Source organism: Emys orbicularis, chromosome 1, assembly GCF_028017835.1.
Source record: "Emys orbicularis isolate rEmyOrb1 chromosome 1, rEmyOrb1.hap1, whole genome shotgun sequence".
Lineage (NCBI taxonomy): Eukaryota > Metazoa > Chordata > Testudines > Emydidae > Emys > Emys orbicularis.
This window is the reverse complement of record NC_088683.1, coordinates 103,947,075-103,963,544: the sequence shown is the minus strand read 5'-3', so window position 1 is coordinate 103,963,544 and position 16,470 is coordinate 103,947,075. Positions and strand designations below refer to the sequence as shown.

Sequence of the window (16,470 nt, the reverse complement as noted above, 5' to 3'; positions counted from 1 at the left end):
AGTGCACCCTAAAGGCTCAAAAAGCAGAAGGCAAATAAAAAGTACACAAAATCTATTATTTTTACATAATCTCATGATTTTAAAGCCAATCTCGTGATTTTTGGTGAGCCTGACTCATGATTTTTGAACATTTGGGATTGGCAATATTGGCAACCCTTAAATGGGCAGCTGGGATAGACTCTATTGGGAAGCTTTCTTCCATCAGAACATCACAAAGCTAAATTGCTTCTGGCTACAATGCATAGGCAGGAGCATACAAATAAAGCAGGAAGTATAATCTGAACTCATAGACATGTGATTTATTTATCTTATATGACCAAAATCAGGTGCTTCTCTGTATTTGTATCCATGTGCTAGTGCATGTTTACTGAACACCTAACCAGATATTAAACAGTTTCTAGTGCTTGCAACTAGAAATGGCATTAACAAACATGATTAAGTTGGTTGATACAAGAGGCACCAAAAATACACATGTACAATTCAAATAATTAGGCCCCACTACCGCCTAATAGGATCCTGTAGCTTAAAAAAACCCAACAAAAATCATAAATTGCACTCAAATTATTATAAAACTGTTACCTTAAAAAAAAAAAAAAAAAAAAAAAGGCCATCCATACTGGGGAAATACTTCCAGTTTCTCCTTACATGATTTTCAAGCGATCTGATAAATCTTTAAATAAAACTGTGACTGGCAGTTTATAAGCTAGCAGCCAATTAAATGAACAATTTGCACACACAGCACTGTTTCTGGGCAACTACAAACATGTTTCTGGATGGATAACAGCTTGCATTTAGTGCTGATTGCTACCCACAGGAAGCAATACAGTACAGGTGGGGTGAGATCCACACTCCAACAAGGTCAGTGTTGGCTGGCTTCATAAAAGAACTGGGTTTTAAGTATGACAAGTGGAGAGTGGACAGGAGCATGGATATATGAGAACTGAGAGGCAGTCCCAAACAGAGGAGGTAGCACGAGAGGTGTGACTCAGAGGACACAAAGGGGCAGTAAGGAGTAAGATGGTTTGGGGGAGGCAATGTGGGCATATATAAACTCAAGCTCTGGGGCCTCCTACTACTTCCTGATGCTTCAGTTGGCTTTTCTAGACAATGATTCTTGCCTGTGGCCAGGGCGGCTTTAGCAGAGGCTTATGGGCTCAGTTGCACAAACAGAAATCCCACAGTGGTGGCTTTTGTCCTCCGGGGCTGGGCCTGGTTCCTCGCTCTAGGCATTGTGGTTACTGACCACCTGCAGCAGCATCCTCTGCCCCCCACACCTCTTCTCAGGGAGCCAGGCCCAGCTCCCGGGGGCAGGAGCCGTTGCTGTGGCATGGGTTAGCTCTCTAGGCACCCGCCCCTTCCCAAGACCCTGCTCCGCACCGGGCCAGGATTTCGGTTGCGGTACCAGGATACTCCATGTGGTTGGTGCCCCTTCGGTTGGGTGAGGAGGAGGCAGAGTGGCTGAGTACACCCACTGAATTGGGAGGCTCCACCCATCACTGACTGTGACTCATGAAACTTGCTGTCTCTGGTGAGATACGTTCCTTTGTCTTTTCTCTTCTTTCTCTATTTCTTGCTTCCCCATAATCTTTCCTCTTCTCACTGTCCCACTACACTCTCCCATGCTTTGCTATATTACTGAGTCTCCTACTCCTTGCCAGATCTATTTCCTCCTTGGCCACTCTCCTCCCAAGCACTTCTTGCATTAGCTGTTTTGGGCTCTAAATTTTTGCCAGTGACTATTGATTTTGAGTGCCTGACTTGAGAAATCTCATTTTCAGCAAATCAGACTCCCTTAAGGCAGTGGTTCTCTACCTTTCCAGACTACTGTATAGGGTGACCAGATGTCCTGATTTTATAGGGACAGTCCCGATTTTTGGATCTTTTTCTTATATAGGCTCCTATTACCCCCCACCTCCTGTCCCGATTTTTCACATTTGCTGTCTGGTCATCCTACTACTGTACCACTTTCAGGAGTCATATTTGTCTTGCATACCCCCAAGTTTCACCTCATTTAAAAACTACTTGTTTACAAAGTCAGACATAAAAATACAAAAGTGTCACAGCCACTATTACTGAAAAATGCTTACTTTCTCATTTTGTCTGTATGAAATTTTAGTTTGTACTGACTTTGCTGGGGCTTTTTATGTAGCCTGTTGTAAAACTAGGCAAATATCTAGGTGAGGTGATGTACCCCCTGGAAGATCTCTCTGTACCCCCAGGGGTACACATACCCCTGGTTGAGAACCACTGTTTTAAGTCATCTAAAGTTGGGAATGCAAAATCAGTCATTTGTGAAAAGTCATGTCCTAGTGGCTAATGTTGGAAGCATTGTCAATGATAATGTCTTACTGCTAGCTGCTTTCAGTATTGCTTCTTGCATCTAATGTGAGCAGCATTGCTAATGATCTCTTTGTGGACAGTGTGCTGTCCTGGGGAATAAATATCCTATGACATCAGATTGGGTTTGAGTGCCCAGGGCCCAGAAATGCAGTTTGAAACGAACCCTGGATCAGTAGCAAGAAAATACTAATGTTCAGAGTATCATATTGTCTGTGAGAGAGACAACCCCAATAAAGTAGTTTGTTTTGCACAGTTTTGCTGTAAATCTTTATACTCGGGTCCTTATATTCTTTGCATGTAATCTTAAAGAATATGTGTTGGTTTATATAGATCCTGATTCTTTTTTTTATTAAAGGTAATGTAGCATGGCTGAGAATTTCAGAGATGCACAGAACATCTGGAAACCAGTTCTGATGGCAACTGAGCATTGAAAATATCATACTAGACTTTTTAGGCAGCTCTTTTTGAGCCACACACCTCTTGTTGCAAAATGAATTATGTTTGCTTGCCTCGATGGGGAAGGGGAATAGTGACTTGTAAGAGTATTTATTTTGGTTCCAAAGAGAATGTCCTGAAAATAATCTCTGTGTGGATTGCTAATATGTAGTAGACTCTGTCAGTGATATCTGTTGTATGTTCATGTTTTATTATTATGAATTCCTCAGTTGTGAATAAACTAAATAATCAGGTTCATAATATTAATTGCTAATTGCTATCTGTGTGTGGGGCCAAACACACTTTAGCAGTTGTTTCATTAGAATACATCATGGTTGGCCTCACCGATAGCCCACCAGGAAGTCCTAGCAGTCTTGTTCCTTTTTAAGAGGGAATATGATATAGAAGAATAAGCACAAAAGTAGGGAGCCTTGAGTTCTGAACCTGGCTTTTTTACTGACTTGCCTAAGGCAAGTCAATTCCCTTTGCTTTAGTTTTCTTATCTGTAAAATAAGGGTTATATTTACCTGCTTCCCAAGAATACTGTAAATCAATGTTTACACAGCTATTAAAGTCACTTACCTCTGAGCTGTGGAAGTCAAAGACAAGGGCAGTGGGTTTTGCCAACCACAACTATTGAAAAATCAGGGGTTAGGCCCACCAAAATCACAAAATTAACAAACAAAACAAAAAAACTAGTGATTTTTAAAACCAAAGTAAGAAATCTTGTTTTCTTTGGCCCCAATACATAAAGGTATTTTGGCTTCTAATTTCCATTAAAATCAATGGAAGTTAGGAGCCTGAATATCTTTGTGGATCTGGGTATTTTATTTGCATTGTGGGATTTGAGCTTTCAAGGTGCACTTGGGTCATATTTTCTGTCTTTTCTCCATAAGTATGAGGGCTAGAAATTTACTTTTTACTGAAAGCTGAGATTTTATTTTCGTCACTTGTCTGTGGGAGCTGGGGCTTTAAGTAAAACATCAAATATCTCAAATATGACTTGCAATCAAATTGGGAGAGTTGGCAACACTGGACCCTTTCTTTTCTCCTATAAAGATTCCAAGCATTCATTTGAATACAAAGTCACTTAAGTTTAAGGAAAAAAATAGAATAAGATGTCTGATTCTGCAAACCCTTACTCATTCAAGCACGCCTTACTCACCTGCATAGTCCCATTACGGTCAAAGGGACTTCTTGTGAGAGCGGAGTGGTGCAGGTTTGGGCCCAAGATGTGGATTCTGTTTCCTGTTCAGAACATTAGGGCAGGGATTTTTAAATTTGATTGCTTAAAATTAGGCATCTAAATCTATATTTAGGCTCCTGATAAAGGTACCTAAATAAGGATCAAGGGGGAAAACTGGAAGGTGCCTCAGTGATTTGGGAGTTTGGGTGTCATTTTCAAAAGGAACTTATGGCTATCTTTTCAAAGGTATTTAGTTGCCTAAAGATGCAGAAAGATGCCTAGTAGGATTTTCAAAAACATCTAAACTAGTCAGGTACCTAGGCACTTTTGAAAATCCCACTGTCTATCTGCACCTTCAGGTGCCTAAATACCTTTAAAAAACTGTCCCTTAGGCACTTGAGAGCCTAAAGGCTTGTCTGCACACAACAATTAATCTGGAATAAGGTAGGATATTAATTTAAATTAGATTAACGATTCCTGATTAATTCCCATGTGTGGACACTCTTATTCTGGAATAAGAGTGACTTATTCCAAATTCGTTTATTTCAGTGGATCAAACTAATCCAAGGAATCCAGTGGAATTAGCTAATTCAGAATAAGACTGTCCACACACTGAGTTAATCAGGAATAGATATTCCAGAATAGCTCCCTGTGCAGAAAAGCCTTAAATTTCACTACTATTCAGTGGTATTTAGGGTAAATTTTTCAAAAGCATATAAATGACACACATGCCTAAACCCAGTTTTCAAAGGGGATATAGGCATCTAAGTGAAAATTTAACCCTAACTTTAGTCAGCCAAATTTGAAAATGTTGACCTTGCAGTATACACAAGAGTAAGTGTGCGCCACGATTCTTATTTTATTTTATTTCAGTTTTCTGAATAAGTGGAGGAACACCAAGACAGGAGTGACAATATCATCGAGACTGATTTTCAAAAGAGCAGAGCAACCACACAACTTCTGCACAAATCAAAGGGAGCTGCACATGTTCTGCACTTTTGCAAATCAGTGAACCTGTTAGGAACAGATTAATAAGGTTGCCTCTACTGCTTGCCAAACAAAGTCAACACAAATGAAAGATTACCTGAGCCCCATAGACCCGCTGCATTGCTTGAAGCAACTGGTTTGTATGGTCTGTAAGGGTTCCTGCATCTTCTTCAAATACACTAAGCAAGGAGCGAGTCTTTAATAAAAGAAAAAGAAAAAGGTTTTACTCCCAAATGGAAATATTAAAAAAATGTAAATAAACTGTAGCAAAACAAATTAGTCAGCATAATAAGACTTTGAATATACAGTGTACAGCTTCTTTTATCCAACAATGTAAAAACACAACAATTGATCACTATAATGAGATGGTAAACTGATGCACAAATAAGTTTACACTGCAAAGCAATGGCAGAGTCCTCCTGACAAACACCTTCTTGCTCTAATTGGTAGACACTCCTTCCAGCATAGTCAGGAATGTAACAAATCCTGAAATTCCTCTTGCTGATTACAGTAATCAAAGCCATGCCAAGGTCTTGTGGTCAAAACACCATCGCTAGTTTTATTTCTCTACTCTTAGAATGAATTAAAAGCACCCCTTGGTAATAAAACAAATTATCTTCCATTATGCCATCTCAGGAGGCTTCTGTGTTGAACAACTTTTAAAAGAATACTGCCAAAACTGGTAGACTTAAAATTAGACCCAACAGCAGTATGTTGGTTTGTGACAACAGTCATACATATACACTTAGTGCTGCGTGTCCGTAAGCATGGTTTCTTCACTCTGCCATTCTGTTTTGTTCTTGTGAGCGGAGGAGCAGCAGAGAGGAAAACATAACTTGTGTTATCTTGGAGAAATGCATCCACTTGGCTTGTTTCAGTGGAATTGCCAGGGACAGCAAATTACAGTGTTGCAGTGCTACATGCAAAGGAGGAAACCAAGGCCAGGGACTAGTGCTGGGCAAGTGAATTTAATAGATCAGGACAATACAAGTAAAGGGGAGGTAAAAAGTTGGGCTGGCAGTGTAACTTTGACAGTGTCTCTTTCAGAAAGTCATTCTGCATCTTGGTAATTCAAAGTGTCCTAACTGGTCAATCCAATCTGTTTGATACTAAATGAAAAGGTCTTCCCTATCTGCACAGCTAAATTACTTTGCATTAGTTCCATCTGTCTACCATAAACTCTAGTACTTCAATAACTATATTAGACCTGACATCTAGTCAGTGTTTTATCTGTCCTATCTTAGTCATCTCTAATGTGCCTGAAGTATGTAGATGCTAATTGTGGGAATTTATTTTACAGTCTTAGGAAAGCTATAAGAAGCATCACTATTTGGGAGGATGCAACCTTGCTTCTCCAGGACATTTACTTTTCTTTGCAAATCTCCTTGCAGAGATTTTACATTGCTTCTGAGAGATTCAAACCACCTCTGGTGAGATTTTTGAACTAAGACAATGTCTGATTTCATCTGTGTTGAGAAGTGTCTATTTACGGTGTGAAGTAGTGTTGTCTAGTAATTAAAACAGGTGACTGGAGGTCCTATTTTAGACTCTGCATGGCTGTACTTGCTTACCTTGGGTAAATCACTTAATCTCACAACACCTCAGTTTACTAATGTTAAATGGGTATATTACTACCTATCTTAGAAACATCGAGGGGGATAATTGATGCTTGGAAAGAACTTTAAGATGGTAGGATAAAAAGGAGCATTAGAAGTGCAAAATATTGTTTTCATTAAAACAACAGCACATACAAATCAAAGACGGAAAGAATTCAAAACACACCAACAGAAAGCTACATAAGGCCTGATCCTGCAAGCCCTTGGCATGCAGCACTTCCTTTCAATGGGAGCCCCATGTTCTGAGAGTTTCCAGAACAGGGCCCCAGTCTGGATTTTAATAATTGAAACACACACTAATTTGCAAAAATACCTGGATTTGAGTTGTTGCAATCACTGACTGTAGTTTTACTAATTTAAAACTTCTATTCTCTATAACCCCATCTTTTCCTTTACCTAACACTGAACATCAAAGGGGTCCAGGAAAGCTGGCTGTATTTTAAAGAATCCTTATTGCGGTTGCAGGAACAAACCATCCCGATGTGTAGAAAGAATAGTAAATATGGCAGGCGACCAGCTTGGCTAAACAGTGAAATCCTTGCTGATCTTAAACACAAAAAAGAAGCTTACAAGAAGTGGAAGATTGGACAAATGACCAGGGAGGAGTATAAAAATATTGCTCAGGCATGCAGGAGTGAAATCAGGAAGGCCAAATCACACTTGGAGTTGCAGCTAGCAAGAGATGTTAAGAGTAACAAGAAGGGTTTCTTCAGGTATGTTAGCAACAAGAAGAAAGTCAAGGAAAGTGTGGGCCCCTTACTGAATGAGGGAGGCAACCTAGTGACCGAGGATGTGGAAAAAGCTAATGTACTCAATGATTTTTTTGCCTGTCTTCACAAACAAGGTCAGCTCCCAGACTGCTGCACTGGGCAGCACAATATGGGGGAAAGGTGACCAGCCCTCTGTGGAGAAAGAAGTGGTTCGGCACTATTTAGAAAAACTGGACGTGCACAAGTCCATGGGGCCGGATGCGCTGCATCCGAGGGTGCTAAAGGAGTTGGCGGATGAGATTGCAGAGCCATTAGCCATTATTTTTGAAAACTCATGGCGATCGGGGGAGGTCCCGGATGACTGGAAAAAGGCTAATGTAGTGCCCATCTTTAAAAAAGGGAAGAAGGAGGATCCGGGGAACTACAGGCCAGTCAGCCTCACCTCAGTCCCTGGAAAAATCATGGAACAGGTCCTCAAGGAATCAATTATGAAACACTTAGAGGAGAGGAAAGTGATCAGGAACAGTCAGCATGGATTCACCAAGGGGAAGTCGTGCCTGACTAACCTAATTGCCTTCTATGATGAGATAACTGGCTCTGTGGATGAGGGGAAAGCAGCGGATGTGTTATTCCTTGACTTTAGCAAAGCTTTTGATACGGTCTCCCACAGTATTCTTGCTGCCAAGTTAAAGAAGTATGGGCTGGATGAATGGACTGTAAGGTGGATAGAAAGCTGGCTAGATCGTCGGGCTCAACGGGTAGTGATCAATGGCTCCATGTCTAGTTGGCAGCCAGTTTCAAGCGGAGTGCCCCAAGGGTCAGTCCTGGGGCCGGTTTTGTTTAATATCTTTATTAATGATCTGGAGGATGGTGTGGACTGCACTCTTAGCAAGTTTGCTGATGACACTAAACTAGGAGGCGTGGTAGATACACTAGAGGGTAGGGATCGGATACAGAGGGACCTAGACAAATTAGAGGATTGGGCCAAAAGAAACCTGATGAGGTTCAACAAGGACAAGTGCAGAGTCCTGCACTTAGGACGGAAGAATCCCATGCACAGCTACAGACTAGGGACCGAATGGCTAGGTAGCAGTTCTACAGAAAAGGACCTAGGGGTCACAGTGGACGAGAAGCTGGATATGAGTCAACAGTGTGCTCTTGTTGCCAAGAAGGCTAACGGCATTTTGGGCTGTATAAGTAGGGGCATTGCCAGCAGATCGAGGGACGTGATCGTTCCCCTTTATTCGACATTGGTGAGGCCTCATCTGGAGTACTGTGTCCAGTTTTGGGCCCCACACTACAAGAAGGATGTGGAAAAATTGGAAAGAGTCCAGCGGAGGGCAATAAAAATGATTAGGGGTCTGGAGTGCATGACTTATGAGGAGAGGCTGAGGGAACTGGGATTGTTTAGTCTCCAGAAGAGAAGAATGAGGGGGGATTTGATAGCAGCCTTCAACTACGTGAAGGGGGGTTCCAAAGAGGATGGAACTCGGCTGTTCTCAATGGTGGCAGATGACAGAACAAGGAGCAATGGTCTCAAGTTGCAGTGGGGGAGGTCTAGGTTGGATATTAGGAAACACTATTTCACTAGGAGGGTGGTGAAGCACTGGAATGCGTTACCTAGGGAGGTGGTGGAGTCTCCTTCCTTGGAGGTTTTTAAGGCCCGGCTTGACAAAGCCCTGGCTGGGATGATTTAGTTGGGAATTGGTCCTGCTTTGAGCAGGGGGTTGGACTAGATGACCTCCTGAGTTCCCTTCCAACCCTGATATTCTATGATCATTATACTGTGCTGTGACAAAAGACTGATTGACCAGACACAGTAAACAAAGGATTGTGGTTACAGGATAAAGCAACAGAATTTTGGGTAATGTTAAGCAAGAAAATTCTCAGGCCAAGATTTTCAAAAAATAGATGCCTAAAGTTAGGCTCCTAAGTATATATTTTTATAATACAGGGCACAGATGGCCGTTAGAAGCCTATATCCTATTGAAATTAGCACAGGATCCTTGAAAAATCCCAGCTTTACTTATTCAGATGCCTAAATATGGAATCAGCTACTTAATTTTAGATACCCATTTATTTAGTCATTAAACCTTGACCTCAATTAGCACTTTTGTTCAAAAATAGTAAACCCTATAAATGATTCAAATAGTTTGGATGTTAAGGTTCAAAATCTTTATGATGTTTCTTTTTAAAATCACTATTTGTTAGTTACACTGGTTTAAAACAGATGTATAATTTACTTGTTGCTGTTTTGTCAAATTCTTACATAATAGATAATGGTGCACCAGTGAACCATGGTAATCCAAACATAACCTTTTAACATTTCTCTGGAGGCTTCATTAATCATGCCACCACCACCCTTGCTGCTGGAAACATCCAGTCTTCACATGAGTATTCAGCATGGCTACTTGGGTCAGTCTGTCTCCTAATTTGCAGTCAAACACTTTAAATGGAATACATTTAAATGGTGGGGGCTTTTTTGTATAGTGCTTGGGGACAATGAAGATATAATTACATTACTCTTGGAGAGAAAGTGAGCTTTGCAAACCTTATTAATAAATAACTTATACCCAATTCTCCACTGCCTGGCACCTTGTTGGAAAGGAATTGTTTTATATCCATTTTGTTCTCCCTTTGCATTTCTGAAAATGACTATACAAGGTACAGACCAAAAGAGGACCAGGCCCACTTTGTTCAGGAGTAAATTACTATACAAGGTGCTAGACAGTAAGCTCTTTGGGGGCAGAGACAGTCTTTTTGTTCTGTATTGTACAGCATATAGCAAAATGGGGTCCTGGTCCATGACAGGCTCCTAGGTGTTACCACAACACAAATTAATAATAGACAGTGGAGAATCAGGCCTCTTGCATGCAAAATGTTACTATATTGAAAATGTAATTAATTTTTGTGAATTAAAAATTCATGTGAATGAATCAATTTATGATTAAAAAAAATCAGGACCATATGGCAATTATGCAAAAGTGAAATTATTTTTTCAGAAACCTAGATAAAACAACAAATGATGAAGGAATCAAGTGAAAAATGTCCTGCAAACGTTTAGGTTTATATAGTCTTTACTCTTCCAGTATTTCTACCCATTGTAAAGGAAGGGTTAAGCTCCTTTGTTTCAGGCCATGAAAGACTGGGGAGCCTTATAAACCCTAGCCTGTGCTTTCTTTGGTTGCTTTCAATTTTTGTTAAATTTTTAATCATGTGAGATGGTGTTGATGGAGCAGAAAAATGAGTTTACTTAGTGGCTGTATAAAGTTCTTCAAAATTAGTATTTGCATTGAGCCTTGGAGATGTAAACACCATAGCTATTAAGTAATATTAATAATAAATCTACTCTAGTTCAGTAAATTGTGGGGTGCCCCCTGTATCAAAAAGAAGGAGGCTGTGATTCCTCCAAGCACTGATTTTCTTCCTCCTGCTGGTCTAGGACCAGCCAATTTGGGGTGGTAGTAGAATGGGGTCGCAGAGCCTCAGTAGGTCCATCCTGGTGAGACTACTGCTTCTCCTTGCCATGGATCTAGGACTTCTCTCCCAATTACCACTCACCCCATCCTCCTTTCTTTCCTCCCTATACTGCCACTTCCTTTTGTTTCTCTTTCTTCATCATGCCTTACACACACGCACACCCCTTCCCACAAGTGCCCCTCTTCCCATCCCTTGGTGAAGTCCCCTCTCTTCCCCATCCATAAACCCTACCCTGTGACTTCTGTTTCCCCAGACCTTTCCGTCTTCCTCCCCGGGTCCCTGTAGAGTCTCCCTGCCTTCCCTAATTTTCCCCTCCCCACTCTTTTTGCCCCCCTTTTTGCCCCAACTCTCAGGGCTCCTCCTTCTCACCCTTCTCTCCCTCTCACCATCAATACAAGTCACCTGCTAGCCTCTCCTGTGTGTGGAGTATTCCCCAGGTCCCTGGTTCGCTTTTCCAATAGGGATGCAGCATTGGCTGCAGCTGGCCTAGCATGGAGGTCACTGTGTGATCTAGAGCAGAGGTGGGCAAACTACAGCTCGCAGGCCACATCCAGCCCGCGGGACCCTCCTGCCCGGCCCCTGAGCTCCTGCCCCAGGAGGCTCGCCCCCGGCCCCTCCCCTGCTGTTCCCCCTCCCCCACAGCCTCAGCTTGCTCCACTGCTGGCGCAATGCTCTGGGCTGCAGGGCTGTGAGCTCCTGGGGCTGTGAGCTCCTGGGGCAGCACAGCTGCAGAGCCGGGGCCTGACCCGGTGCTATGAGCTGTGCGGTGGTGCAGCTGGCTCCAGCCAGGCGGCGCAGCTGCCTGTCCTAGTGCTCTGGGCGGTGCAGCTGTAGCGCTGCTAGCCACCGGTGCTCCAGGCAGCGCAGTAAGGAGGCAGGAGCAGGGGGGGTTGGATAGAGGGCAGGGGAGTTCAGGGTGGTGGTCAGGGGGCAGGGGGTGTGGATAGGGGTCGGGGTGGATAGGGGTTGGGGTGGTCAGAGGGCGGGGAACAGGGGGGTTGAATGGGGGCAGGGATCCCCAGGGGGCAGTCTGGAAGGAGAGGAGGGGTTGGATGGGGCGGCGGGGGGCAGTCAGGGGACAGGGAGAAGGTGTGGTTGGATGGGGCAGGGGTCCCCGGGGGGCAGTGAGGAATGAGAAGAGGGGTTGGATGGGGTGGCGGGGGTTCCGGGGGCTATCAGGGGACAGGGAACAGGGGGGGTTGGATGGGGCAGGAGTCCCTGGGGGACCATCGGGGGGCAAGAAGCAGGAGGGGCCAGACCACGCCATGCCTGGCTGTTTGGGGAGGCACAGCCTCTGCTAACCGGTCCTCCATACAATTTTGGAAACCCAATGGGGCCCTCAGTCCAAAAAGTTTGCCCGCCCCGGTGTAGAGCATGCTAGACAGAAGGGAAAGGATCTAGTCTAATACAAGGAAATTCTTCTTTAGCCCCCTGGGGTGGAAGTGGAGAGGGCAGTAAGAGTCTGGATTTAGTGCTATGAATCCACTCAGCGACTGTGTCCCTAAGACCCAGGAACATCCCTGTTTTCAGCAACTGCCCTGGTGTCTCTCTCAGTTTTATAACAAACAATATTTTGTCCCAGTTTTATAAACCCTGCAGTTTCTCACCACCCTGGTCAGAGGAGCTAGGGAAACGAACAGCAGGCTGGCTAAGTGCACATGCACCTCAAGCACCATCGCCTGTAAGACATGTCATAGGCTGGCACTTTGTTTCCCCCCCCACAAGTCCCTCCTCTTGGAGCCTGCACAGTCACATCCAACCAGTGAGAGGGAGGGGGCAGTTTGACAGAGAACAGGGCACCTTTTTCTCATCCCAGGTGCCATCCCCTATCAGACGGTCTATGAAACCCTCCCCCGCAGTCCTGCCCCCGTGACAGGTGACCTAATTTCTCCACTTTGAGAATCTGCTCAGCCTACTCCTGGGTGGCTACTTCCCCGCCCCCACAGCAAAAAGATAATGTTCACCTAGGCCGCTGTAAACCACTTAACCCCCGCCGTGCCTCAGTTTCCCCAATCTGTAAAACGGTGGCATGCTCCCCACCCACTTTTTTCCATGCACACTGAGAGCTGCAGATGAAAAGCGCTGCAGAAGCACAACGTGGTATAACACTAACTCCTGCTGTTACCATTTGTTATTCTTGCTCAGCGTCTGCCCCAAACCACCAGCCTGGATTGTTGCCCCCCGCCAGGATTGGAGGTTTAACACACACACCCCTTTGCTCGGGCCTGCTGAATCCCGTGTGGCCTTCACTCCGCTATAAATGCAGGTGCGTCACGGGCATCGGCGCTGCACGGCCCGAGTAGGGCTAGCCCCAGAGTAGCCCCATGGCACGGCGGGATAGTGAAAACAACCCCCCGCTCCGAGCCGGCCTGTGAAACGCCGCGCGGCACGGACAGCAGAGGCGCCTACCGCCAGCCTGAGAACGGCTCGGGGGGCTCCCCGGAGGGAAAGGTCAAGAGCGGCGATAAGACAGAGGCGGGGGGCGGGTACCTGCGGGCTGTCTTGCAAAGCCTCTTCCAGGAGGAGTTTGTCCACGGCGGGCATGTTGGCTCTCCGCGGAGCGTGAGTAACTGAGCCGGATGAACTCCGCGGCGGCAGAGCGTCCCAGCCCTGACACGTATTGCTTGGCTGGCTGCAGCGGGGAGCGAGGCGTCCAACCTGGGCTTCTGTCCCCTCCCCGCGGCTGCTTTGTGCCGGAGTCAGGTAAACACCGCCGGGCGCCCCAGCCGAGCCTGCTACCCAGGCGCCGAGTCAGGAGCGCTCCTCCTCCTCCCACAAGGCAGCGAGTCACGAGGAAGAGTGACAGCTGGGGAGATCCCCTGGCAGGAAGTGTGGCTGCTGAGCGCTTCCTGCCTGGGTTAACTCTTTGCAGAGCCGCAGACGCGAAACTCTCTCCCACGCCCAGCGCGGGGTGGGTGACTCAGTGCCTGACCAAGACCCAAAATGAGGGACGCGGGGAAATTACTCACGCACAGGACACCTAAAATGCCGGGGGGGGGGGTTCCAATACTTTCACTTTCGTGTGTCCCTGTAGCCGGTGGGAAGTCCAAGAAAAGTGAGGGGATGCTAAATTTGAGTGGAACTTGGGGACTAAACTGAGGGATGTGCCTGGAAATGAGGGGTGGCTGCTAGATATGCACTGACCCTTTGAGTTGCTAGCCTAACTTCCCAACTGAATTAAATGCGACAATAAAATTAGTTTAACAGCAAATCCAGTGGTCAGCCTTTAGAGCAGTGGTTCCCAAACCACCAGCTGCATTTTGTCATGATGTATGGAGAGGTGGCCAGGAGTGGGTCACAATGCCCAGCTCTCGAAGCCAGTCCCAAGCCTCCAGCACAGGAGCTGCCTCTGGGATGAGTGCAGGGGGTTTGCTCTCCAACACGCCAATCCACCCCTGGACCTCCCCCTGCACCAGGCCAGTGACCTGTCTACAACTTTCCCATGGAACACTGCTTCAGAGGATTTATTAGAACATAAATCTGAGAGTCACTCTCCCGAGGTTTCAGTGATCGGTTCTCCCCACTCTCGCATCTGCGGCCCTGTCCACTGGCACAAGCAGAACGGGGCATGAGGCGACGTTTCCCCTCCCCCTCCAACTTTTTATTCTCCTAGGGTTGTCCCCCTTGGTGATGTTGTGGAACTCATACATCCTGTCTGTCCCCACACACTTTGTGTTTAGACATGTTGTCTGTCTTGTGTGGGCCAGATTCTGTGCTCTGCTTTTCAAGCAGTGCAGCACAGAAGTCACAGTCCAAGAGTGGAAGTAAAGGGGGCTCCCATATTCTGTGGGCTACTCTGTAGGCCCAGTGCAGCCCCTGGTGTAAGTTAGAGCAGCCTTACTTGTCTGTCTACTTGGCAGCCCAAAATTACAGAAGCAGCGTGCTCCTGGCTCGCTCCTACAGTGAGAGGGAATGTGCTGAGAGCTTCATCCCTTACTAACAAGGGCAGATTTTTAACTTGAAGTATCTTAATTGCGTGGGGTGTCTAAATTCCACATTTGGACACATGCCAAGAAGCATTTTGTGACCAAGGCTAACGACTTCTGATTTTTCAAAGGTGACGAAGAGCTGTATCTCTCATTGGTCCAAGACCAGTAATTGAGGCAACCAAAATCAGCAGCCCCTTTAAAAAGAATGGCCTTAAGAGTCCAGAGGAACTACACATTGATCAAACAGGAAACATTAAGGGAGGTAAAATTTTGGGTCTAAAATGATACGACACTGGCCCCACTCTCTTCATATAGTTATGATGTTGCTCTCGCCTTTTTCTTTTTTTCTTTTTTTAAGTATATACAGGGTGGAAATTTCAAAACTGCTCAGCATTGGCCTAACTCTGCTCCCATTAATCTCAGAGCCCATCTGTTGCATCTAAATCTCTGTTAATTTTTCTGCTTTTGTGTTTCTTAAAACATTATAAACACCTTAAAATGCAAACAAGGTGACTGCTAAAGCAGTCTGTCCTCCTGATTGCAGAAAGTACATAAGCGGTGGGGCATAAGGAAAATTTTGCAAATCAACTGAAAGACGGTTAATGTTAATTAAGTTTGACAAAGAGTCATCAGGCACTGTACTTCTGACTAAGTTATATTGCTTTGGAATTTATGTTGGTCTGATGTTGAATAGTATTGCTTTTGAAGCTTCTGATATGACCCTTTAACCCAATGTGCCAAGTCTGCCTTGGCATGGCTTTGCTCTGCCAGCACTGAAGTTGGACTCTCTGTTCCAGTCCCTTAATTAAAATCAGCAAACTGGATTGTCACGTTGACTTTACTTTGCCTCCCTCAGGAAAGAGACCGCATAGCAACAAAGATAATCAGCTAGTATTTCACACGTATCAAGTATAAGAGGCGGAATCAATACATTCATGTCTGAAGAAAACAGAAATAACAAAGTTTTAAATATTAATTGTGTTACAGAGGTCTTTAAGATGGTGTGGTAAACTGTGAAGAACACTTCTTTACAGAAGACCCTTATGAACCTGTCATGCTAGCATGTGATAGAGTCTGTCTCCATTTGTCTTGGAGTCCTGGCTTTTTTTGTTTTTCTTAAAAACTTTTTAAAACCCCATTTGAGGCTCAGACTCCATGCTATGGCCAGAGGGTATTCATGCCTCTTAAATTAGCTTCAGGACATTTGTGGATTTCTTAACTGTGTCTAGCAGGCCACTTCCTTCCTCCGATAACTGTCCACTTCTTTTTCCTCATGGTTTTGCATACGGGGGAGTAGTTCAACAACAAAGTACTCTGAAATACTTCCCAAACCAAGGTAATACCCGTGGCTTTGATTCATGTCTTCGACACTCTCGAGAGCACAACCTTTGAGGGCTCACCTGTTTTTCTTGGTGGCTTTGTTTAGTTAATGATTCAAGTTCGGAAGCCTATAATTATCTTTCCAGCACTGCACCATACTTATTTGGTATGACTGGTTCTGCTAGTTCTGTGCAAACAGGACTCAAAGGTATTTAGTGTGCGCATGATCACTGGAGAGAGAACTAATTTTTTCATAATTGTGTGTAACAGGGATTATTCAGCTTCATGAATGGAGTAACTTTGCCTTCAGTTCTAGTGAAGGGTAGTGTAACTATTTTAATGTAAAAAATAAAAACTGCAAAATCGTAGAGAAAGTAGAGCTTTTTTGTCAGAAAGGCCTAAATTGTCATAAGTGACTAGCGATTTTTGGTGTCTTAATTTTTGGATGCCCAACTCAAGTCACTTTA

General features: G+C 44.6%; 1 protein-coding gene across 2 annotated transcripts in view; it reads right to left on the bottom strand.

The window, feature by feature from the left end:
* Positions 1 to 13,537, bottom strand: part of APPL2 (adaptor protein, phosphotyrosine interacting with PH domain and leucine zipper 2) — a 52,259-nt gene extending 38,722 nt beyond the window's left edge. Inside the window, exons 1-2 of one of the 2 annotated variants that reach the window (XM_065401943.1) lie at positions 13,245 to 13,537; positions 5,046 to 5,144 (exon numbers count right to left, since the gene is read on the bottom strand). In XM_065401943.1, coding sequence (XP_065258015.1) covers positions 5,046 to 5,144; positions 13,245 to 13,298 — 153 coding nt within the window. In that variant the 5' untranslated portion in view covers positions 13,299 to 13,537. Of the gene's footprint in view, positions 1 to 3,940; positions 4,024 to 5,045; positions 5,145 to 13,244 lie in introns of those variants that run through there. The other variant, XM_065401951.1, reaches the window with a different exon arrangement.
* Between the last annotated feature and the right edge of the window lie 2,933 nt (positions 13,538 to 16,470).